The sequence below is a fragment of the Lytechinus variegatus genome, chromosome 11 (assembly GCF_018143015.1).
Source record: "Lytechinus variegatus isolate NC3 chromosome 11, Lvar_3.0, whole genome shotgun sequence".
Classification (NCBI taxonomy): Eukaryota; Metazoa; Echinodermata; class Echinoidea; order Temnopleuroida; family Toxopneustidae; genus Lytechinus; species Lytechinus variegatus.
This window is the reverse complement of record NC_054750.1, coordinates 8,561,087-8,586,832: the sequence shown is the minus strand read 5'-3', so window position 1 is coordinate 8,586,832 and position 25,746 is coordinate 8,561,087. Positions and strand designations below refer to the sequence as shown.

General features: G+C 36.6%; 1 protein-coding gene across 1 annotated transcript; it reads left to right on the top strand.

Annotated features, from left to right (window-relative positions):
• Positions 1-25,746, top strand: LOC121423883 (muscle-specific protein 20-like). Its single transcript, XM_041619403.1, has 5 exons — positions 1-245; positions 10,780-10,952; positions 20,621-20,687; positions 22,643-22,747; positions 23,875-25,746. The coding sequence occupies exons 1-5, from the start codon at positions 201-203 to the stop codon at positions 24,088-24,090; spliced, it is 606 nt and encodes a 201-aa protein (XP_041475337.1). The 5' UTR covers positions 1-200; the 3' UTR covers positions 24,091-25,746.

Here is a 25,746-nt window from a genome sequence, read left to right as displayed (position 1 = left end):
TTGAGTGACCTTGCTTGCCCGGGATCAACTGTACAGCACTGCACTACAGCTGGGAGCCGAGCGAACAGTTATCGCCACGCCCACCCCCGGTATTCGGAAACAGGTAGTTTCTAACACGCAGCAACGGCACTGACTTGACCAGCTAGACCTACGTATAATTATACTGAATCTAACTTCACAAAGAAGGAAGAAAAATCACCATGGCAAACCGACCAAAGGGATTTGGAATGACTGCTGAATTGGCGGTAAGCTATCATTACTGCATGTACTATGGACGGTTTCTGTTCATTTCAATATCAGCAAAATAGCATGTATGTAGTATATGAACGGGTAGCGGGACCTTTTCTCACTCTATCCGCACTCTCTCTTGTGTTGACACTGTCCACTCGTACGATATCTGTGCTTATTCAGTGAGCTGTGATCGAGTACTATACAATGCATGCATAATCGGATATGATCAATACCTATTTTGCTTAAAATGTTTTGAGATTGAGAAGGGAGCCGTATTATCTGTCATTGATCAGTGAAAAAAGGGGTCTGCTATTATATTATGATATGTCGATGGTCGAGCCAACGTTGAAGATTTGCAGAATGCAGCTATCGCTCGAGATGACCTCGTCCATGCATCGTGACGTCATTTTCTCCTTCAAATTAATGTTTCAATAACAAACCACCGATCAATCGGTTTGTGTTGGTCTGACTGTGAAATATAGGCCAGTCTTTTTTTCTGATTATAGGTATTATTACACAGCGCAGCCCTTCGCATCTTCCTGTTACTTCAATTTTGATTTCAGTTCATTCATTTCCATCTTTTAAATTTAGCATACATTTCAATATGATAGGTCTATGATAAATGGGGCCTCCATTAATGGAGGGATAACCTTAGAATTGCTTGTAGGCATGCAGGGTCCCAACATGCAATAAAAAAATCATTAACATTTATAAACTGAATTATATTAATAGAAATTCATACTTTCATTTTCATCTTTGTGTTTCTTTCTTCCTCCTTTTTCCTCTACTTGGAATATCAGAGAAGAGAGGGGGTATATCCTTTTCTCATATATATGTGACATCATCCACAGGCGGCTCCAGGGGGGGGGGGTAAGTGCCTCAAGTCCCCCTATTAGGAGCAAAAAATGGGGGAAAGGGGGAAAGAAAGAAAAAAGAAGGGAAAAAATGACGAGAAAAAAGAGGAAGAAGAGTGAATAGAATGAAGGGGAGAGTTGGAAAAAAAATCTTTCACGTCACGATACAACATATCTTGCTCAATATGGAGCTTGAAATATCAAGTTCAATTTTTTAAGTCAATACATATTTTAGCTCGGAAATCGAAATTTCATCATTATATTTGAGTTTTAAAAAGTGCTCTGTAAAAATGTCAGTTTTATGGTCTGAAAATTAACATTTTCTGTTCGCGCTGCGCGCTCGCAAAATATGATTTGTCAAGTACCTATTGCTATCGTGTATTCCATGAAGTTCTCAAAATATCCTTATTCAGGTCTGATTGTCAAAACGTATCAGTCAGCGCTTCATGCTTGCATTTTGATTAGTGATCGATTTATGTACGAATATCACACTATTAATTCTACAACAAACTACTTAAAATACCCATTTCCTGACAGTAAGCAAAATTTCGGCTCGGTATTTTGCGCTCGCATTGATTGTTGAAAATATATTATTAACTCATGCATCCTATTCATTATCAGAAAACTGCTCGAAATGTCCAGTTTCATGCTATAACATTAACATATTTCGCGCTCTATTAAGGCTTATTGGATTATTACAATATTACTTCAATAATTAAATTCAAATTAACAAACAAAAATCAACTTCGAGCGGAAGATCGGGGAAAATATGGCTGAAATCCCCCCCCCCCTGGATCCACCCCTTGACCTAGGTGCAGGAGCGTTGGGGTATGTCAAATGGTGGTGGTTGCCGTTTGATGAAGAGTGTCGGTGAACTAGGGTAAAATCGGAGGAGCAGGATGAGGTATATTGGGGGTGATCCGAAGGAGGGGGGGGGGGGATCGGTGTGCATGCAGAAGAACAAGAGTGAGGGTGGGGTTTTTATTTTGTTTCCTCTAAAATATTAGAGTGAAGTAGTGTAGAGTGAGCTATCGTGAGGGGGGGGGGGGGGTTGTTGAAGGATGTTGGGTGCCTGCATGTGTGGGGTGCTCTCACACCCATTCAACAATTAATCTTCGATCGAGCTCGCGCTCGCCGGTGCTTGACACTCATTATACATGTATATACGTAAAACGATATAAACTTATTGACAAACGGTTTTATTTTCCTTTTATGGTATAATGAATGAAGGTAATAAAGATGGGCTGAAAATGAATATAAAATTGATTTAATTTCCAACGTGTATTGCGAATAAGAATGGAATGGAGAATGAAATGTGATCGTTTGTTACGGTATTATACGGTCTATTTGGTCTGTAATGATCATTGTGTTCAAAGTTCATCAACTGAAGATAAACAACAGACAGAGGAAAAAATAGATTAAATAACACGAAAGGAGTCAATAAGCTCTCATTGCTGTGTGTTGACCGTTATTTCCTGCTTCATGTCAATTTCCGCTTCCAGATCGTCATAATCGTATCGTGAAAACCTCCGGAAAACCTATGTTAAAAATGTTGCACTTATCCACATGTGAAAAAAGAATTTGATGAAAATACTGGCTTGTAGCTTCGGTAATGAAAAACATGTGATTATAATTCACTCTATACTCTCACAATAACATACATTTGGCCTATATAGTGTCAATTTTCAGCCCTCAATATATACGTAATAGCAAGAAGCTTCCTTGGTAATAGCAAACGAAGAATATTGCATCAAAGAAAGAACTTGAATTAAAATAATTCCTCTCCATGTTCTTGATAACATTTCACATTTATATTAGAAGGGGTAGTAAAACTAAAGAAAAAAAGGTTGTAGTTGTGGTAGAAGTAAAAGTAGTAGTAGCAGTAATAAAAGTAGGAGTAGTAGGCCCTAGTAGTGGTGGTGGTGGTGGTAGTAGTAGTAGTAGCAGTAGTAGTAGTAGTAGTAGTAGTAGAAGTAGAAGTAAAAGTATAGGAGTAGTAGTAGAAGTAAAGTAGGAGGAGTAGTAGTAGTAATAAAAGTAGGAGTAGTAGTAGTGGTGGTGGTGGTGGTAGTAGTAGTAGTAGTAGTAGCAGTAGTAGAAGTAGTAGTAGGAGGAGTAGTAGTAGTAGTAGTAGTAGAAGTAAAAGTAGGAGTATTAGTAGTAATAAAAGTAGGAGTAGTATAGTCGTAATTCTACTAGTAGTAGTGGTAGTAGTAGAAGTATAGTAGCAGCAGTAGTGCTATATTGGTAGTAGTAGTAGTATAGTAGTGGTAGTAATAGTAGTAGTAGTAGTAGTAGTAGTAGTAGTAGTAGTAGTAGTAGTAGAAGTAGTAGTAGTAGTAGTAGTAGTAGTAGTAGTAGTAGTAGTAGTAGTAGTAGTAGTAGTAGTAGTAGTAGTAGTAGTAGTAGTAGTAGTTGGAGCAGCATTCAGTAGTAGTAGTAGTAGTAGTAGTAGTAGTAGTAGTAGAAGTAGAAGAAGTAGGAGTAGCAATTTAGGAGTAGTAATAGGAGTCGGAGTACTATAAGTGTAGTAGTGGTGGTTGTAGTAGTAGTAGTAGTAGTAGTAGCAGTAGTATAGTAATAGTATTAGTGGTAGTAGTAGTAGTAGTAGTAGTAGTAGTAGTAGTAGTAGTAGTAGTAGTAGTAGCAGTAGCAGTAGCAGTAGCAGTAGCAGTAGTAGTAGTAGTAGTAGTAGTAGTAGTAGTAGTAGTAGTAGCAGTAGTAGTAGTAGTAGTAGTAGTAGTAGTAGTAGTAGTAGTAGTAGTAGTAGTAGTAGTAGTAGCAGTAGTAGTAGTAGTAGTAGTAGTAGTAGTAGTAGTAGTAGTATATAGTAGTAGCAGCAGCATATTTATACAAAATAAATAGTGAGCGTGGAATACCATCGCTGGTCTTGTATGTATATCACCCATGTGCTGAATTATCTTACAATTCAATTCATTAAAGGTTTTAAGCAGCTCAAAGACTGAATCGCGTACGTTTTATAGTTTGTACATACAACATTGAATTTTACCTTTATTAAAGAAAACCATCTCCGAAAAATACATTTCATCTTATTTTTCAAAACAACATAAATGCTAAGCCAAACGCCTGCATGTAAAAATGCAGTGAGAGAAACCACCTCAATGCCCATGTATAGTCATAGAAGGATATTAAGCCTCATCTTGCAGATTGTTAGTGAACTTGAAGTTGATCGATTTTGCAGCAGTATTTTCCAATCAACGACCTATATTTAAACCACGTGTTCTAATATCATGCTAAACTGATATTAGACCTGCGTGAAATAATGACGTAATGTCGAGTCGACCTATGGTATATATATTTGGGCCGTATACGTCGATTTTTCAGCAATACTTTCCCATCAACAACCTTTATTCAAATTACGTGTCCTGAAATCATGTTAACCTAAGATTAGGACCGCCTGAAATGATGACGTAATGTCGACCTACGATATATGATTTGGGCCGTGTATATTATCTTGGATTATCTTGGATGTGGATTCATAAACGATTTAGTAATCATGTATTTTGTTAGTTATCAATATGTCTGCTTTTTTGATAAGGAAATGATTTCCTATTTGTTTATGCCAACGTGTCATAATGAAGTCAACACTTCCCTGATGAAGTTAAGTTATCAACAAATGAAAAGAGATAAATACAAACTTAACATGCTTAATATCATATGTCTTCTTTGAATATGAAAGAAATATTCTTTTCGACGAAATATGTAGATTAAAGCGAAATTGAAACAAATTTCATATCGTGTAAAAGGTCGTGATAGCTCTTTGATATTGAAATTTGTATTACTTGTAGTACACTTGCATATATAGTTATAAGGGAAAACAGAGAATGAAGACTTGATTTGGTGCAAGTTAAAATTATTGGATTTTTATCCGAGCGAGTAAGAATAATAAAAAAATTGTACTAAAAACTTTAAGTCAATGACATATCTAAATTGATTAGATTTATTAAAATAAATCAGATGGAAAGTTTCATGTCATTGTTAAAATACAATGCAACATAACATACCATTTTTACAGGGGGATGTCTGGCACCGTCAATTATAATGTGAAATATAAAAACATCTCAATGATTTAACAAAAAAGTGGAATGCCTCTGGCCGTCTCACCTGCATCACGCGATTCAATACAGCAGCAGTGCTGACTTTGAAAACTACTATAACTCGCACAAGATGTTCAGTATACTTGATTACTATTATGTCCAAGTTTTATGAATCAGATCCATAAACTTTCAAAGTTATGATTCAACAGATACCCCCTATTCGGCCAAAGTTCATTGACCTTTGACCTTGGTCATGTGACCTGAAATACGCACAGGATGTTCAGTGATACTTGATTACTATTATGTCCAAGTTTATGAATCAGATCCATAAACTTTCAAAGTTATGATTGACCTTTGTCATGTGACGTGAAACTCATGCAGGATGTTCAGTAATACTTGATTAAACTTATGTCCAAGTTTCATGAACTAGGTCCATATATTTTCCAAGTTATGATGACATTTCAAAAACTTAACCTTAGGTTAAGATTTTGATGTTGATTCCCCCAATATGGTCTAAGTTCATTGACCCTAAATGACCTTTGACCTTGGTCATGTGACATGAAACTCAGGCAGGATGTTTAGTAATACTTGATTAACCTTATGGCCAAGTTTCATGAACTAGGTCCATATACTTTCTAAGTTATGCTGTCATTTAAAAAACTTAACCTTCGGTTAAGATTTGGTGTTGACGCCGCCGCCGTCGGAAAAGCGGCGCCTATAGTCTCACACTGCTATGCAGGCGAGACAAAAATGCCACTTTTGTGGATATATGGAATTATGGATATAGGGTTTGGCCGGATTGGCTGGAGATATAGCCCCCCCCCCCCCATCTGGTAATCATTGCGCCGATAATCCGTAAATATGGTAAATAGCCTGTCCGAACGTTTCATTTTTTTTTTTTTGTGCATTGACCTCAAGGTCTGTGGTATGTGTGTGTGGTTTCATTTTTTATCACGGTTATGGTAGTGCAGTTGTATTTTATTTATTGATTTTATTCATCTGTCCGTGAAAACTCAATCACACACATACACACACACAATTGCACGCGGAGCCTCTTCAAGGATCCCCATTGTGCGATTGACCTCTGGGATGTCTAAATCTTTCTTTAAATATTAAATTCAGAATGGTAGGGTGTTATGACAATTTTAATCTAGAATGGGAGAGTGTTAATGACAATTTTTCACACTAAATCTATTATTTATTTGCAAATATTTTCAATAGCAGATAAACTACTTCTCAACAAGCATTCATTGGCTGGACAATCCCTGTATAGGTCCATGCTTAAATACTGTCGCAAAATGCACATTCTTGTTTTTGGACTTGCATGGTTATTGTTATACCACACCTTACATTCCTTTCAAGCAATTTTCCTTTAGGGCTGTCACACAATTCGACGTACGTTATATCAAGAAGATTCTGTGACTTGAGATCCAACAGGCAACAAATTTATTCAAGCAGAAGAAAGAACGGCAGTAAGGACCTTTTTGATGTCCGCCTTCGAAGCCGCCAGTTTCAGCGAAGAAATCAGAGGAGTGAAATGTTACGAATATCCGTTTGTGTAAATTTTTCCATCTTTCATATTAATAAACAAACTGAAATTTGAATGTATGGCAAGGCACTAATAACCAATATTGCGCCGAGATATTTGCCCAGATTATATCAATTAACCTTTAATTAGTGACAAAAGTAAGAATTTTACCTTTTCTGAAACCAGATTTTAACACTTTTCCGATCGTTTGCGGCGAATGAAAATTTCAAATTTGGTCGGTGGAATATTGTAATTCATTGTTGTATATGCCAGATGAGTGCTCGCACATACCCAGTCTAGTGAATTTGAGTCATATTTCAGGACATATTGCAGAATTAATTTTCGCATGCCTCCACATTATGTACAACACATTACCAAACCAAGATGCGGCGAAAAAGTAATTATCATCACAATAACATATTTCCCTTTAAATATGACCTATAGCTGCGGAGTCATTTTGTCTACACAATTGCAAGAGATGTTGAGAAAAGTGCATGCCTGACATGCTTTCTGCTGGCGGCTTCGAACCTTGTTCAAAGGGATTTTGTTTGCTGTTACTCCATCTCATTTGAAACCTTGGTTATATCAAGTGCATGCATGCCGAGGCACTGCATATGTGACCAACAGTATACACTATAAAAACTGTGGTGTTAATACCGAGGTTTTTTTTACCTGACTGTTAAGAAAGCACAAATGCTTGTGAGCAGGCAACCTGGGGGGCAACGGCTTAAGGTCCTCTCCGAGGGACCTGGTAATGAGGATACATGCCTTACCAAACGGCAATAGCGCACCACTTGGGAATCGAACCCTGCATGGTCACCGGAATCCGAAACCACCGCTCTACCGACTAAGCGATCGCGCCTCCATTAAAACTGACACCAGCTGGTGTTAAAGGGGAATCCAACCCAAATAAAAACTTGTTCTTAGGGGAATAAGAAAAATCAGACAAGTTGATAGGTGAAAGTTTGAACACTATCTGACAAATAATAAGAAAGTTATGATTTTTTTAAAGTTGTGAATATTGGTAATCCCTAGATCCATGGAGAATGCAAATTGGCCACATATGTGATGTCACAGTGATGTAAGGCAAGGACTACTCTTCCATGTACTCCAATACATAAAATGGCTAATATGTCATTTTTTCAAATGTTTTACTTCAAATTTTATTTTTTCTTTCATGAGGACATAAAACAATATACTACCAGGGTTATATTTAGATTACTGCCCCAGGGGAATGGGCAGTTAGGAGAAAACCACAAATCCCTGATAATTAAGTACATGGCCTATGGGAAAGTTGTCCTTGCCTCTTGTCATAATTTACTTACCCAGTTGCCAATTTGAAATCTACATAATCATAGGGATTTCAATTTTAAAGCAGCCATAACTTTCTTATTGCTGGTCCAATTTCTTTCAAACTTTCACCATTCTGTTTTATCTATTTTTCTCCTTTCCAACACTACATTTTATGACCAAGGTTGGATTCCCCTTTAAGAGAACCACACCATGTGGTGTTAAGAGAACCACACCATGTGGTGTTGAAATTACACCCTAGAGATTGAACATAACACCAGAGAGTGTAATTATAACAACCAAAGGTGTTGTAATAACACCTGTAGGTATTAAAGGACAAGTCCACCCCAACAAAACCTTGATTTGAACATAAAGAGAAAAATTCAACAAGCATAACACTGAAAATTTCATCAAAATCGGATGTAAAATAAGAAAGTTATGGCATTTTAAAGTTTTGCTTATTTTCAACAAAATAGTTATATGAACGAGCCAGTTACATCCAAATGAGAGAATTGATGACATCACTCACTCACTATTTCTTTTGTTTTTATTATATGACATATGAAATATTTTTATTTTCTCGTCATTGTCATGTGAAATGAAGTTTCATTCCTCCCTGAACACATGGAATTCCATTATTTTAACATTTAGTGCTTCAGGCAAGGAGGTCCTAATCGTCAAATTCGTAAAAATTGAAATATTGTATAATTCAAACAATAAAAAACAAAAGAAATAGTGAGTGAGTGACATCATCGACTCTCTCATTTGGATGTAACTGGCTCGTTCATATAACTATTTTGTTGAAAATAAGCGATAGTTTAAAATGTCATAACTTTCTTATTTTACATCCGATTTTGATGAAATTTTCAGCGTTGTGCTTGTCTGATTTTTCTCTAAGATTGATTCAAATCAACATTTTCCTGAGGTGGACTTTACCTTTAAACTAGCACTGTCAATTTAAGTTTTAACACCGGTGTAAAATGACTGATGTGGTCCTCTATATGTACACAAGTTAACACCCAAATTTTTGCTGTGTTAACAGTGGCGTAATGACACCAAACATTTTGAAGGGGAAAAGTGTTCTTGGAAGCAAAAGCTTGTACAAAATAAGATTATATTTTTTTTCCTTTGTCTTGTAGAGAGATGTGTTTTTTTTTGGGGGGGGGGCATGACCCCCAAGCTTCCTCCCCATCTTTACGCCAGTGATATCAAGCATTACAGAATTGCATTTCTTTTAAAGAATATACGAAGCAATTGAGCCATCTCGAGTCCTTACCTACTCCTACCTGCCCAGTTTCCTGACCCATCTACCCATTTGAATGACAACATGCTGATTTAAGTGATTGGTTAACATTGGTTTGACTTCTAAAAAATCTGAGCTAGGTCACACTTGTCACCTGTGTCTGTGATATGTTACAAAAATGAAGCCCAGAAAAAATTGTGTTCGAAAATAATCATTAAGTGCTTCAAAAATTGAAATATAAAGTGACCGGAAACACCATCTTAATTTCATCCCATACACTTATGTTTACTATTTAGGTGCGCTATAAGACACCTATTTACAAAATCGGGGTTTGCCTTGTAGTTTTAGCTTTTCATCCTCAATAATGGTTGTTTTCAGGGTTTATTGGTTCTAATACATGCACTTGTACACATGTTTCATCTTGGTTTGAGAATTTTTTAAATCGGCTGCTCACAAAAGTTAAACAATACCTTTAAATGCTCAATACATTTATACCGCAATAATTATGTTACCGAGTAGTAGCAAAACAATTACTTTTCCTCTCAAATCATGTTATTTTCTGTGTACAAATACAATTATAGGTCAATTTATTCTCTGTAGTATTAGTAGATATCTGAAAACGTATATTTTGAGACTATGTATGTATAAGTACACACAGTCAATAAGAGACCACACACAATTTTAACAACCAAATTATGAAAAATTCAAATTGTTTGCATGACGATCCATTTGTGTTGTTAACGAAAGGCTGTCAAAAAGAGCTTGCCACACCTTGGTTTGCACTCTGGCTTAAGTCCCTATCCAACTTAGCTCAAAGTCCATCAATTTTTTTTCAAATCTTTGCTGACGCCTATAGGTAATAATATCCTAGGGCAAATATCAAATCTAGTGTAAATATTGTAGATCTGAGAATACACGATATATTTGAAAAGTTTGGTTTCAAAAGGGGTTAGATCCACTTTGGACTATTCCGAGAAAAATCGTGTTTTTTTTTTTGTTCTCCCATATTGTAATATTCTTATGAGAAACTAAATTTTCATGATGTACTACCCTTCCATGTGAAAATAAAATTGGGTATAAAAGAAATCTACCTGTCTTCATTTTTTTTTCTAAAGAAAATTACCTTTGTGGTCCTAACCCCTTTTGCAAGCCAACTGAAATGAATCAAATCCCACCCCTTTTGAATAAAAAAGGCAATTTTCCTTTTATTTCCTTTTATTCACGTTTTATTTGGAATTTCAAATTATCTTTGGTATCATCAGAGCGACTAAAAATCTATAGGTTTTGATACAAAATAAATAAAATTTTATTAAAATTGATCTAGCCCCTTTTGACAAAATAATTAGCTCTTCAAAAGTGTTTGATTGCTAAAGGGGTTAGATCCACTCCAAGAAAATATATTTTTTGTTCTGCCATATTTCAATATTCTTATGCTTTCTTAATATTAGCACTGTCCAATTGACTATAGTGGAATTAAAGTAACGCTACATAGTATATATTATTACATAGTATATAAGTCTACCATATAATATAGATTAATAATGCCTTCCCCTTATATCATCTGTACTTTTACAGAATAAGAAGGCTGCTAAGTTTGATCCACAATTGGCGAGCGAGGCGTTCGAATGGATTGCTGCTGTACTTAATACGGGACCGTCCGAATCACAACAATTGGCGAGCTCAGTTGGAACTGTAAGCTCTCAAAAGGATGTCCAAGATCCTCTCAAAGATGGCGTCGTCCTTTGTCAGTAAGTGTTTTTTTCTGTTTTAGACATATATTGATCATCGGGATACTGATTAGTATCAGATCAGTAAGATGAAGGCATGTTTGGTTTTGCAATGCGATGATAGAGAGTGTGTCAACGTAGGAAAAATAACACAAGAGGCAAGGATTGTAAATTGCTTGCCTTTTTAACCATATCTAGGCCGGGGGGCCTCGGAGGCCCCCCTCAACGAATCGCGCGATATTTTCGCAGCGCGAAATTTTTTGACCGCGTCGCTCGCTGACTTTTTACTTTGAAGTCTTGCGCAACTTTTGAGACCACTTTTGCGTTACCCGGGTACGTGGTTCCGAAATTACGCAACATTATGTAAGTGCATGTCAGATCAAAAATTGCTCAAAAACGTGATTTCGTGTACAAAGTCAATGCAAATTGTGTTTTCAACCAAAATTCATAAATGCATGATTATTTTTAGTTTTGCTGGTCTAAATGTATATATTTTATACTTTTTATGATCACAGAAGAGTCCCCATTTCAGTGAAAAAGAAAGAAAAACAAAAGGTAAAAAACAACAACAAAGAAATACATAAGAAGTTGCAAAAAACAATATAATACATAAGAAAAAGATTTGATATCGCAATTTTTTCACGTACACTTGCTAAGGACTCCACAAAGAGTTTCTATACCAAAACTTAGTACATCTGGAGCTTTATTTAGGAAGTTAGAGGAAAAAGTATGATTTCGCATACTAATTATGCATAAATTAGCATAATCACTTCATAGCAATTCGCATGAAATAAATCACTATACAATCTTGTAGATTATGTCCCAGGCAACCCGCGTGCCAATTTTCAGCGCGATCGCGCGGTCGACGGCCGAGATCGTGGCAACCGACGGCCGAGATAGTGGCAACCCCTGCAATCTTCTAATAATCGATGCTTGTCAGTTATATGTATATTATTATTGTATTTTCTTTGTTATATGTTCATGAAAAAGTGTTGCAGAAACCAATAAATGAAATGAAATGAAATCTTATAAGGGGGGCCTGGGAGCCCCCCCCCCCCCCGGCCATATGAACTCCCAAAATACCCCGGCCTAGATAGGGTTAAAGGCCCCCTGACATGATGCACAATCATGCATGTGCATAATACCGTCTGTGTCTTTTTTTCACCAAATCATTATACCTGTTGGGTTTAAGGGCGCTCCACAGCTAAAATGAAATCCATGTAATTTTCACCAAATTTTGCACAGAATTAAGTACCTAAGCACAAAACTTTTGATATTTTGATCTGAAACTGGATAATTTGAACACGTTTAAAATAAAGAACATGTTATCTCAATAAACGGGCGTGCACGAAGCGCGCGCTAATTTATGATATTGAGACCACAAAACAGACATTTTACAGAGGATTTTTTAAAATTAATTTGTAAAGCAAACAAAATAATTATAGCTCTATGTCCGACCTGAAATGTACTTTGTATATTAACTTAAATAATATGTATATTTTAAAGCTCCATTTCAGCTTATTGAGCAAGTAATGTTTCTCGTCAAATAGGTAATGCGAGCACCTAGCGCGAGAGAAAATTTTATATGGTGACATGAAACATTGTTTTTGCATTTTCTAAGTTATCCCCTCATATTGTATTCACTCGTTTTCCTCTCATTTTTCCTGTTCTTTTTTTTTTCTCCTCCCCCTCCCCATTTTCTTCTTTCCCGTCTTTTTCCTTTTTTAAGAACGTCGAGGAAGAGGGGGAGGGGCTGCGTCCCCTTTAGGCCCCCTTGATTCACCTATGATAATTTCAATAATATTTATTTCATTTTCTTGCATTTGTCTGGAGTATGCTAAGCACCGCCTCCTTAAAATCCATAAAATCTCTAGGTCTTCATACGATACCACCTCATAACAGTTTGTTTTTGGGGGGGACAATTTTTTTTTTGACAAAGCAGTAAATATGACAGTTTGAATGATGTGGTATTGTATAAAGACTTGTGAAGCCAATTTTAGTAATGGCACATAATAATCATAATGGCAAGTTCCCGGGGGGGGGGGGCACTTACATTGACGAGTGGATACCATGCGCGACCAAAAAAACACGTAAAAAGGATGTCTTTCCTGTAGAGTTCACGATAGGGCACGTTACGTACGTAACGTGATAAGGGTGTCAAAAACAAAAATAATGAAAAAAGGGTAGGGGAAGGCGGGGTAAGTTGTGACAGTTTTTGCTTTTTGCATGTTAGAATTGATATGATTAATAATCTTGTCGAAATAAGTACCTTGCCTTGAAATTTTATTCTGAAATATTTTCCACCTATATATAACTTTCTATCCCCACACTGAAAGTCATCGTGACCTTTGAAAAAAACGATGTCAAATGGCTCAACTTGCCCCATATATGGGGTAAGTTTGAGCCACCTTCTGGGGTAAGTTGAGCCACAAAAACTATGTACAAAATGTATGAGGGGAGAACCAGCATGTCAATTTTTTGTTTAAAGTCTTTTCACTTGCTAATTCTCTATAAATACTAACATCCTTTAAAATGAAAAGAGCAGTCATGTAAATTTGCTCCTTTCAGCCAGCATTTCAATCGATTTTTATGGTTTGTTTGTTTTTTAAGATACATTACCATAGGAATTACCATGGCTCAACTTGCCCCATGCTGTTTGGCTCAACTTACCCCAGTGCGAACTTAGTGCGATAATTTTGTATCCACACATTTATTATGCATCCATCATATAAAAGAATATGACAAGAATGAAGATCCATACCTGAACTAATAATGTTGTTATCATGTCTTTATTATATTTAAAGATGTGTGTGTTTATAAAGCACTTATCTATTTCACACTCTTTTTTACTTTTTTGGCTGAAATTCATATTTTTCCCTCTAAAAAAACTACTTTTTGTTTCAAAGTTGAAAACAATGTGGTGGGGTTAGGGGTTATGCTATGGGTCATCAATACATGACACCACCACAATGTCTGACTCATTCATTATTGGCCTTGGGCTGGTGGCTCAACTTGCCCCTATGCTCAACTTACCCCGCCTTCCCCTATCTATTTCACTAGGAAAATTACGTGTCTAGGGTCGAATTTGCGGGATGATAAAACAAAATAAAAATGTTTTATAAAGGATGTCCTTTTTGCCCTAACACTTCGTGTTTAGAGTCCGATTTGTGCGAGGTGTAGAAGGTGGGGTCGTACTAAACTAAATAAGGTAAAGCCGACGACGACCGAAGGACCCGTAACATACTTGTTTAGGGGGTGTCTGGAAAACGAAGACCGAAGACCGGGGACACATATCACACTCGTGTGAAAGCGTTTGTAGTTCACGCACGAAGTGTGTACAAAGCAGTGCAAAGTGTGTACAAAACACGTGCGCGGGTTAGAATGGACTTTGGACCTTGCCCCCTACACATGTTCTCCCATTGACATAACGCATGTCCCCGGTCTTCGATCTTCGTTTTCCAGACCTGTTGTTGGGTGTCTGGAAAACGAAGACAGAAGACCGGGGCCATCGCATCCGTCTAGCTAAAATAAACCATTATTATATTCAGATCAAATTCAGGAATATTCTGATATTGGATATGTAATGAAATATGATTGGTTAATGATTAATTGTATGGATATCGTAATGTGAAGGGTGATTCCATACGTGTCGTACGGGACATTTAGAGAATATTTGACAGTTTTTGACAAGAAAAAAACAAAAAATATTCCAGTAACTATAGGTGGTCATCAACTACTACCAGAGTGTAAGAAAAACCAAGACTTAACATGACTTGAATTCACATCCTGTATATTACAGATTAAAAATAGTAATGTGTCGTACGGACGCAGAAAAAGTGGCTTTTTTAGAAACCTCAAGTTTGTACTCAAAAGTCTGTGAGTTGGGCAGATAAAGTTCATAGAAACTGAACTCAAATTGACACTCAATTACCCAAGAACAAACACATTTACAATAGAAAGCAAAATAAACATTCATGAATAAATAAAGCAAATTATAATTTTCGACAACATTGTGGCGTACGGGACATTCAAAATGTGTCGTACGGGACATCTCTAAATTGAAGCCAAACTTTCTTACTTTATGTCACTTTGACTTCTTCAATCACATTATTTGGCTGATGATAATGATAATCCCATCAAACTAAGACATTCATTAGGTTAGAAACCGCTATTAGGTGAATATTTCTGTCAATATATCATAAACAAAATAATGTGTCGTACGGGACAATTGTGTGTCGTACAGGACACTTGTGTGTCGTACGGGACACTTGTGTGTTGTACAGGCACTGCGTGTTGTACTGGGCAGCCTGAATAAATAAACATGAACTTTTTATCAATCAGAAGGAGCATTGCCCCTAAATTCTTGCTTATTTATGAATAATCTTTTAATAAGCAGTCATTCAGGACAAACCTCAATATATACAATTGGGAGCAATATGTTATAATTTTTTTCATGATGGGAAATGTACAAGTGTTCACAGCATTTTTACGAGCTGAAAAACTTCAGGTTTTGTGTGAAGTTATATTTTAGGGAACTAATTGATGATTTCCAAACACTAAACAATAAATGAATGAAACTTTGTGTAAATTATGGGGCTAAAATGATCATGATGTTATGATTTTTTATATAAAATGTATATCTACATGATATATGTCACAACTGTCACTTTTTTCCCTTTTTTGGTCACAATTTTTTTGTCTAAAGAAATGCGGTTCTACTTTTTCAAACCCATCTGCATTTCATGAAACCATATGGTTTGTCTTATTTTTAAGATTTTTTTTACAACTTGAAAAAAGTAAGGAGTTTCAATATTGTATATAAAAAATAGTAATCATCAAGGGAAGTCCAAATAGATGATCATGATGATTGATATGATTTTTTTTACATCTTATAATAATTCCACATTAGCATGCAAGAGGAAGTTATCTTCCAGGCTAGGTTGAAATAATTATAAAGGTTTTCTTTTCATGCTCAATGAAAAGAAATTAACCTGCTCTGATCAGTGAAAATCACCAGTTTAGCTGAAGGGATTCACAAAAGAATAAGCCTACATGAAATCAATTAAAATGTTTAGAATCACCTATTTCATGTTCTATGGAGATAAACAAAGTACTTTTTCAGTTCACTTTATGTTAAATCAATTAAATGAATTTAAATATGCCTACTATTTATGGTTTCTGAATCCAAATCCTGCAATTAGATGCATTATTATATTGTGTGTCGTACGGGACATTTTTTAATAGGACAATAATTGAAAAATGAAGGGCAGTAATTAGATCCTTATGGGATAAATCGATCACCCATGGGTCAAACAAAGAGAAACTCATTTTATGAAATTGCATCATCAAAAATAAAATTGTAGGAAAAACTTTTGCATTGTCATGTGTCGTACGGGACATTGCCAAAAATAGGTTCGGAAAAATCAGGGCTGCCCCTATTATGGATCATGAAAATGTTGTAGATATTATTTGGAACCATCAATGATATATTATTCTATTGACCTGCAATATTTTCAATCTTCTCTTGCTTTGCAAATAATTGTTTCAGGTGGAATTTGTAATTGACTATTCAATGAGCAAAATTATTGAAAATTAAAAATTCCATTGTTCTCCCCCAAAAAAACTATATCTGTCTTCACTTTTGGTTAAAACTCATAATTTTCATAAAATTTAGGTATCATAGTAAAATATTACACTACTTATGACTTATTGAAAGCATGTTGAAATTTATGATATTTTTGAAGTTCTAGTGTGGAATCGCCCTGAATGATAATTGATTGAGCAATATATCGCGCTCAGCTCAGCTGGCATTAAAATTTTATAACATTGACATAACGCATGTCCCCGGTCTTCGATCTTCGTTTTCCAGACCTGTTGTTGGGTGTCTGGAAAACGAAGACAGAAGACCGGGGCCATCGCATCCGTCTAGCTAAAATAAACCATTATTATATTCAGATCAAATTCAGGAATATTCTGATATTGGATATGTAATGAATTATGATTGGTTAATGATTAATTGTATGGATATCGTAATGTGAATGATAATTGATTGAGCAATATATCGCGCTCAGCTCAGCTGGCATTAAAATTTTATACCATTGACATAACGCATGTCCCCGGTCTTCGATCTTCGTTTTCCAGACCTGTTGTTGGGTGTCTGGAAAACGAAGACAGAAGACCGGGGGAATCGCGCATCCGTCTAGCTAAAATAAACCATTATTATATTCAGATCAAATTCAGGAATATTCTGATATTGGATATGTAATGAATTATGATTGGTTAATGATTAATTGTATGGATATCGTAATGTGAATGATAATTGATTGAGCAATATATCGCGCTCAGCTCAGCTGGCATTAAAATTTTATACCATTGACATAACGCATGTCCCCGGTCTTCGATCTTCGTTTTCCAGACCTGTTGTTGGGTGTCTGGAAAACGAAGACAGAAGACCGGGGCCATCGCATCCGTCTAGCTAAAATAAACCATTATTATATTCAGATCAAATTCAGGAATATTCTGATATTGGATATGTAATGAATTATGATTGGTTAATGATTAATTGTATGGATATCGTAATGTGAATGATAATTGATTGAGCAATATATCGCGCTCAGCTCAGCTGGCATTAAAATTTTATACCATTGACATAACGCATGTCCCCGGTCTTCGATCTTCGTTTTCCAGACCTGTTGTTGGGTGTCTGGAAAACGAATAAAAAAGACCGGGGGCATCGCGCATCCGTCTAGCTAAAATAAACCATTATTATATTCAGATCAAATTCAGGAATATTCTGATATTGGATATGTAATGAATTATGATTGGTTAATGATTAATTGTATGGATATCGTAATGTGAATGATAATTGATTGAGCAATATATCGCGCTCAGCTCAGCTGGCATTAAAATTTTATACCATTGACATAACGCATGTCCCCGGTCTTCGATCTTCGTTTTCCAGACCTGTTGTTGGGTGTCTGGAAAACGAAGACAGAAGACAGGGGCCATCGCATCCGTCTAGCTAAAATAAACCATTATTATATTCAGATCAAATTCAGGAATATTCTGATATTGGATATGTAATGAATTATGATTGGTTAATGATTAATTGTATGGATATCGTAATGTGAATGATAATTGATTGAGCAATATATCGCGCTCAGCTCAGCTGGCATTAAAATTTTATACCATTGACATAACGCATGTCCCCGGTCTTCTGTCTTCGTTTTCCAGACACCCAACAACAGGTCTGGAAAACGAAGATCGAAGACCGGGGACATGCGTTATGTCAATGGTATAAAATTTTAATGCCAGCTGAGCTGAGCGCGATATATTGCTCAATCAATTATCATTCACATTACGATATCCATACAATTAATCATTAACCAATCATAGTTCATTACATATCCAATATCAGAATATTCCTGAATTTGATCTGAATATAATAATGGTTTATTTTAGCTAGACGGATGCGATGGCCCCGGTCTTCTGTCTTCGTTTTCCAGACACCCAACAACAGGTCTGGAAAACGAAGATCGAAGACCGGGGACATGCGTTATGTCAATGGGAGAACATGTGTAGGGGGCAAGGTCCAAAGTCCATTCTAACCCGCGCACGTGTTTTGTACACACTTTGCACTGCTTTGTACACACTTCGTGCGTGAACTACAAACGCTTTCACACGAGTGTGATATGTGTCCCCGGTCTTCGGTCTTCGGTCTTCGTTTTCCAGACACCCCTTGTTTAGGGGTTCATTTCAGGGAATATTTGCCATGAGTATCGTATTGTTTCCAATAATTGTTAAGGGTAGGGTTTCACACGCCAATACTTGTTAAGGGGTGCATTTTCATAATATGGAAATTACGTGTTTAGGGTGCTTTTCGAGACCCCATGGTCGCGCATGCATGGTATCCACTCGTGAATGGAAGTAGCCCCCCCCCCCCCCGGGGGGGGGGCAAGTTGCATGACATTGTGTATTGTTGTGCTTATTTCGGCCTCCTATTACAATTGTAGGTGTATCAGTTGAAGACCATAGACTTATATATCCCTTTCTCAGATACTTTTATCAAAAATACAGCTCACACCTCGCGCTGGCTGGCTTTATTTATTATACTTATGCATCATTATACCGAGTGTTTCTAAAAAAAAGGTACCGAAGTTCAAAGGTCAGCTTTATCAACATTATTTATTCTTGTGATTGCTGTTTTACATACTTGAGTAACTCATCAACTTTAATTTGACACCTTCTTTGCGTCACAGTTGTCATCGGTCACAAAGTTATGGTCAGTCGAAGGCCGCCGCAAAGGGTGCAAAACCTACTTTTCCAAGTTTTGGGTTTTAATGTACATGCACGAAACCCACCTTTGTTGTAAGGTCTCTGTTTCATCAGTTTTCCCTTCCAAATTTCAGTGAAATGCTATCCCCATTGTTAACCTTTTGTGAGTTACTGGCATTTACATATTAGTTGTCTTCAATCTTTGTTGAACACGTCGTTCACCCCAAACCTTTTGCACTGACACTCTTTAACATTTTCACAGTACCTCATAGTCGATGCTGCATATCTTGCATTGCTCTTCTACACAGCAAAAACTGTGGTGTTAACCGGTGTACACAGAGGACCACACCAGTTATTTTACACTGGTATTAAATTGGTGTTAGTTTCACACCTATAGGTGTTATTACAACACCTTTGTTGTTACATTTACACTCTTTGGTGTTATGTTTAATCTCTAGGGTGTAATGTTAACACCGCAGGTGTGGTCCTCTATTAACACCAATTGGTGCCAGTTTTAACACCGCAGTTTTTACATTGTATAAAACCATTGGGGAATCGTGACGAAGAACATCTTATGCCTGCAAATTAGGATGTGCTGAACCGAAATGCTAGACACCATATGCAGTTTTGTTACATTTACTCGCAATATGTTATAAGGGTAATATTTCACTGAAATTTGCAGGGAAAAATCTCTGTTGAAACCAAAACATTATAACGAGGTGGGTTTCGACTTTCGTGCATATACATTAAAACCCCAAAATTTGAAAGAGTGGGTTTTGTACCTTTCGCCTTCGATGGACCATAAATTTTTGACCTGTGACAATTGTGACCTAAAGAAGGTGTCAAATTACAGTTGATGAGTTACTCAAATATATTGAATAGAAATCCCAAGAATAAATCATGCATTCTTGATATACCTGACCTTTGAACTTCGGTTACTTTTTTTAGAAACACCCTGTGTATATAAGTGCTAAGAATGTCTCGTTGTGCAGATCGGTTTATTAATAAAATTAGCTTGCGCTCTGTGCTTGCATATTTTGTTTGGTGAGAAATGTAACAGATTCTATCAATTAATTCTCACAAATAGTCCGTAAAATGTCCCGTGTCAGGTCATCAATAAATTTCATCTCGAGCTTTGCGCTGGTATTATTTATGTAGACTGAAGAAATCTTATAAGACAGTACTTCAACTTGAATCTCTAGAAGACTCGCTGGAGCAGCCGTTCGAGAATAGTTTTCCGCCCCTTCTCTTATTGGACAAAGCTGGTTCCGCCCCTGACTACGTTTATGTTGAACCTGAAGATTTGGGATATCCATTTCATCTCAAAGTCAAGATTACCAGTCTTGCGAGCGGATGTGTGAAATATAAACCCCTTCAATATACTTTTAAATTTAATTAATTTTTTTTTCACGCAGTTTGATCAACGTTATCAGGCCGGGATCAGTGAAAAAAATCAACTCAAGTAAGATGGCTTTTAAACAGGTAAGTACGTTAATTCCAAATAGTTTGTAGAGTATAATAAAAATGTTGTGGATGATGGCAATTTCGTGACATTCTAAAAGCCAGGTGCTAAAATAGTTTAATTTGCATTGTTACGTCACACCTTCACTAGGAGCAAATAAACGAATTTTTATAGAAACAACGTGTAGGCTATGGCAGGAACATGTCGTCTGTTTGTGTAAAAGGAAAACATTGTATTGTATTCACTTCACTGTTTGGGGCTTTACTACTGGTATGTTCGAAAATTTGCTAAAAAAAAACTTTGTGAGGCCTTCAGTCACATAAGATCGTGGCAAGAGTTACATATCGCTCAATACTTGTTTCTAAGCGCTTTACGTTTATATTGTTAATAGATCCATCACCTTTTCGCAATAGAGATCAACATGGCGACAAGGCAACCGTTTTAGGACAAGTTCATCCCAAAATAAAGATAATGTTGAAAAGAAAGAAAAAAAAATACAATTAGCATAACGCAAGAAGTTGTAAAAATTGGTTGTAACATAAGAGAGTTACGACATTTTAAAATTTCGCTTAATTTTACAAGACAGTATATGCATATCCTGGGGGTCGTTTCATAAAGCTGTTCGTAAGTTAAGAGTGACTTTAAGAACGACTGGTGATCCTTTCTTACGCGCTAAACCAATGCATCGCCTATGGTGTATACCATTTACCAAAAGAAAGGATCACCAGTCGTTCTTAAAGTCGTTCTTATCTTACGAACAGCTTTATGAAACACCCACCTTGTCGGTATGCAAATGAGGAGACTGATGACGTCATCCACTCACGATTGTCTTTTGTATTTTATTATTTGAAATACTCATATTTTTCCCTTATTGTCATGTGAAAGAAGGATTTATTCCTCTCTGAACATGACAGAATTAACATTTTGGTTCAGTCAAGATGGTCTCTATTATAAAAATTGAAATATTGTACATTTTAAACATTAAAAAAAAAGAAACAGTGAGTGATGGACATCATCGACTCTCTCATGTGCATGTCTCTGACTTGTTCATATAACTATTTATTCAAAAATAAGCATAATTTAAAATGTCATATCTTTCTAATTTTACACCTGATTTTGATGACATTTTCAGCGTTATCTTGTTGGCCTTTTCTCTACTGATTCAAATGAACATTTTTCTGGGGTGGACTTGACCTTCTTAAGTTCCTTACCAAAAGAAAATAGCACCAGGGGGATTCGAACTCTTGACCTTTAGATTTAAGTGTCAAGTGACTAAACCACTACACTTCTGCAAACAGAGGCCTACAAATTATTGTTAAGTCGCTTCATTTAAATTGTGGCTTAGCGGTCTCACCTGATGGGGCCCATTTCATACAAGTTGTTATAATTTGTAATAACTGTTAACAGCTACTGAAATCCTTCATTCTGACTGGCTGTCAGTTTTATTTATTTTTTAGTATTTGTGGATTTGTTATAAAAAAATCGTAATGAAACGGGGCCATGGACTTAAAAACAAAAATGAATATTAATCCAGGTATATAATTCCTTTAATTTTTGGGAGCATCTCGATTTTCGGCGGACATCTTGTACTCCTACTTTGTTTGCTTTTAGAGTGTCTTTCCCCAAAAGACAAAGTCACATTCATATCCTCGATGCTTGTTCATAATTATATTATGTTAACCTTTCAGAAAATTATTATTTAGCTTTCATACCGATGATACCATCCACAATGACAGGCCTTTTGTTGTTGTTGTTGTTACTCGAATATGACAATGAGTTTCATTCCACAAAGTGCTCGCAACTTTCAAAAATTGCGAAATGAGAATGGATTTATTTGAAATTAATCATCAAATGTAGGAAGAACGATAGGTGTTTGTGGCAAATTATATCCCATGTGATACAGTGCTGCCCCCAGAATTAGATAAACCCAACACCTTTAATAATATGAAATATGACAACTCATTTTCCTTTGCAGATGGAAAATATTGGGAATTTTTTGACAGGATGCGAAAACCTAGGAATGAACAAGGTGGATCTGTTTCAAACTGTGGACTTATACGAGGCAGGCAACATCCCACAGGTAATTATGTTGTTTATGACCTCCCAATGACTAGAACATTATCATAAAATTTATCGATCATTTTACTCAACGCCCGCTGCACACTACGCAATCCGATCACGACACGATTTTTTTTGTTTTAACAAATCACATTTTCATCTACGTTGAAAGATCCAAGGGGTCCCCTGGACCAGCGCCAGTTGGTGCCAGTTCGCGCCAATGCTAATCGGCTTTGGCGCCTAGTGTCGCCAATAAGGTGCCTTTTGTTTTTGGTGTCGTTTCGCGCCCGCGCCACCACACGCCAGAACTTAGGAGACAGTTTGAGACACTGCACGCCACAAGGCACCTTAGCAACACTAAACGTCGTTTGCATTGGCGCGAACTGACGCTAACTGGCGCCGGCTGAGTGCACTCATTGAAATTCTGCCTTGCTGCACAGTTCGTGATCGGAATAAAGTCCAAATCCACTTCAAGCCTTAGCAGATGATGTCTTCATTACGATTTGGAAGTGAATTTGCTTTTATTCCTACATTTGGAGTTTTGGACTTGTCGAGATGGCAAGCTAGGCCCGGCGTTATCACGCTAACCTGACATAATGAAAAGTTGTTTGTTAACATAGCGAGATACGTTATCTCTTCAAGTCAACATGCAAAATGTGGTATGTCGACATGGCGTGATATCGCCAAGTCGACATACAAAAAGTTGTTTGTCGACAGTTGACATAAAAAAGTAAATGGCTGGATGTAATTTTATATCCACAGCGTGCATGCCAGTGTATGTTGATCTGAAACCCCAGTAACCCCTGTTTCCAGGTCCATGGTCCACTCATAAATCAGTCACGTGCATTGTTCTCACATTTGTGACAATATTATTACAAATACGAACAATTCAACCATACAAACCTACTTGCGAATGTGGTAATGTTTAGAAGTAGCCTTAGCATATGCGGTTTGCCTTTCATCGTTTTCCGGAACATTAGTAGGAATTCATCCGTTCTGAAATGACAATCCCCACTGTATGCATATTTTGATGGCACAAGGCCTGGCCGGATACTCTCATTACTCCATTGATCAGTACTGTTCCGCTGTATTTCTCCCAGTTTGTGATCATCCTTGTTTTCATTTATTAATCTATCCTTTCTCTCACAGGTCGTCAATGGCATTTTCGCTCTTGGTAGAAAGGCACAAAAAGTCGGTTACAACGGGCCGACGCTTGGTCCAGAAGAAGCAACACAGAACAAACGAGAGTTCACCGAGGAGCAGCTGCGAGCCGGTGAAGGGGTGATAGGACTGCAGGCTGGTTCTAACAAAGGGGCCTCTCAGGCCGGTCAAAATTTTGGAAAGACCAGAGCGATTTTAGATTAGAAGAGGAAGTTGGGTCTAGTAGATTGTGTGACCATGTTGATGTATTTTAATTCGGATAAAATTATACAAACGCATTGCACCCGCTGGTCACGACAGGGGGGGGGGGGCATCCTCTTGCATCCACAGGCTTTGGTTATAAAAAAAAAAATCAAAAGTTAGATGGGGAAAGGCCCTATCGGAATACCTCGGTCACATTTGCTCTAAGGCGGCCTTACGGCAAGTAAACAGCCGTTTTAGCATTTTTTTGGCATTAGCTACATAATTATTGTTGGTGATTTGCATAAAAATGAATAAAAGGGCAGTTTTCGACTTGCCGTTGAGCAATGTGACCGAGGTATTATCATTTTTGTCACTAAAACAGTAATATTCGTATTCTACCGGTTAATGGTTTTATGCTAGATCTTTTAAATGATTAAGAGCTAAATTTGTCTCTACACGGTGCCTATGTAAGAATGCGTGTGAGTCAGGACCGCCTATCCCATTAGCTATTTGACATTACAACTTATATGCTAGTGGGATTATGATCATTTTGATAATAATGTTCAATTCCTGTAGAGCACATAACACTATACTAGCCACTTGGATATCATTACTACTGGGAATGACTTGAAATTGTTGATAGAAATGCTCAGATAATATCAAGAAATGATGGGAAATCGTCCAAGGTTATTTCTAGTATTCAAAATAGCTGGACAGTCCTCTGACTCCTTTCTTTTAGGAAGAGAAAGTTGTTTAACTCTGGAGGTGTATATTTTATTTTACCGGTTCTCATCTGATCAACAAAGGGCCTATTATCTGATTATGCATACATCATTCCATCCTAGGTATGTAGTTACCTAGTTTAACAGCTGTTTAACAGCTATCTAGTCTTATTAGTTTCAACCTTTGATACTCTTGTATGAATTTTTAATTGATTTTCTTTTCATCTTTGTTTGGATTAAACTTAAACCAAATACTACTATTCTTAAAGCAAATATGCTGTAAACGCCTTTGAAGCGAAGAGTTAGCTAAATGGCTTTATGCAAAGAGCAGTACTGCATATAATCTTGATTTATCTCATTATTTATCATTTATATTTTGTATATGTTATAGTAGGTGGAGGCCAATTGTGTTTTGTAGATTTCTGATGATTTTAATCATTATTTGAATAAAAGGAAAATGGTGTATTATTGATCAAAGTTGACGATGGCAGATTTACACTGCCAAAACACCGGTGTTGATTTAACACCATCCCGGTATCTATTAAGGAAACAACACCAGATAAGAATCAAACCGGTATTGATTTAACAATGATTAGTGTTGTTTAAATGCCTATCTGGTGTTAGCCCAAAGCCGAAGTGGTGATTTTTCAACACCTCTGGTGTTTTCCGATAAACTTTTTTTTTCCAGAGCTTGGTGTTAAATCCCGCAAATATGAGGGACAACTTCTAGGCACTTTTCATCGGTGTTACTTTATTATATCTAGTTCAATGTAGACATTTTTTGTATTTATGTATGCAGGGCCTTTAAGAAAAACCGTGTTCAAAACCCTGATAAGGCTTCACCGTGTAAAGTAGACAAAACGATAAATAATATTTCAAAAAGGATATGACGTTCGGGTATTAATTCATTCTCTAAAAACTATAACTGCTTAACTACCAATATGGATGCCTACAT

Excerpts from the sequence above, each read along its gene's own strand:
- LOC121423883 (XM_041619403.1), top strand. The coding sequence starts at position 201 with ATGGCAAACCGACCAAAGGGATTTGGAATGACTGCTGAATTGGCG. Across the intron at positions 246-10,779 it reads GAATGACTGCTGAATTGGCG|AATAAGAAGGCTGCTAAGTT; the intron begins GTAAGCTATCAT and ends GTACTTTTACAG. Across the intron at positions 22,748-23,874 it reads AGGCAGGCAACATCCCACAG|GTCGTCAATGGCATTTTCGC; the intron begins GTAATTATGTTG and ends TTTCTCTCACAG.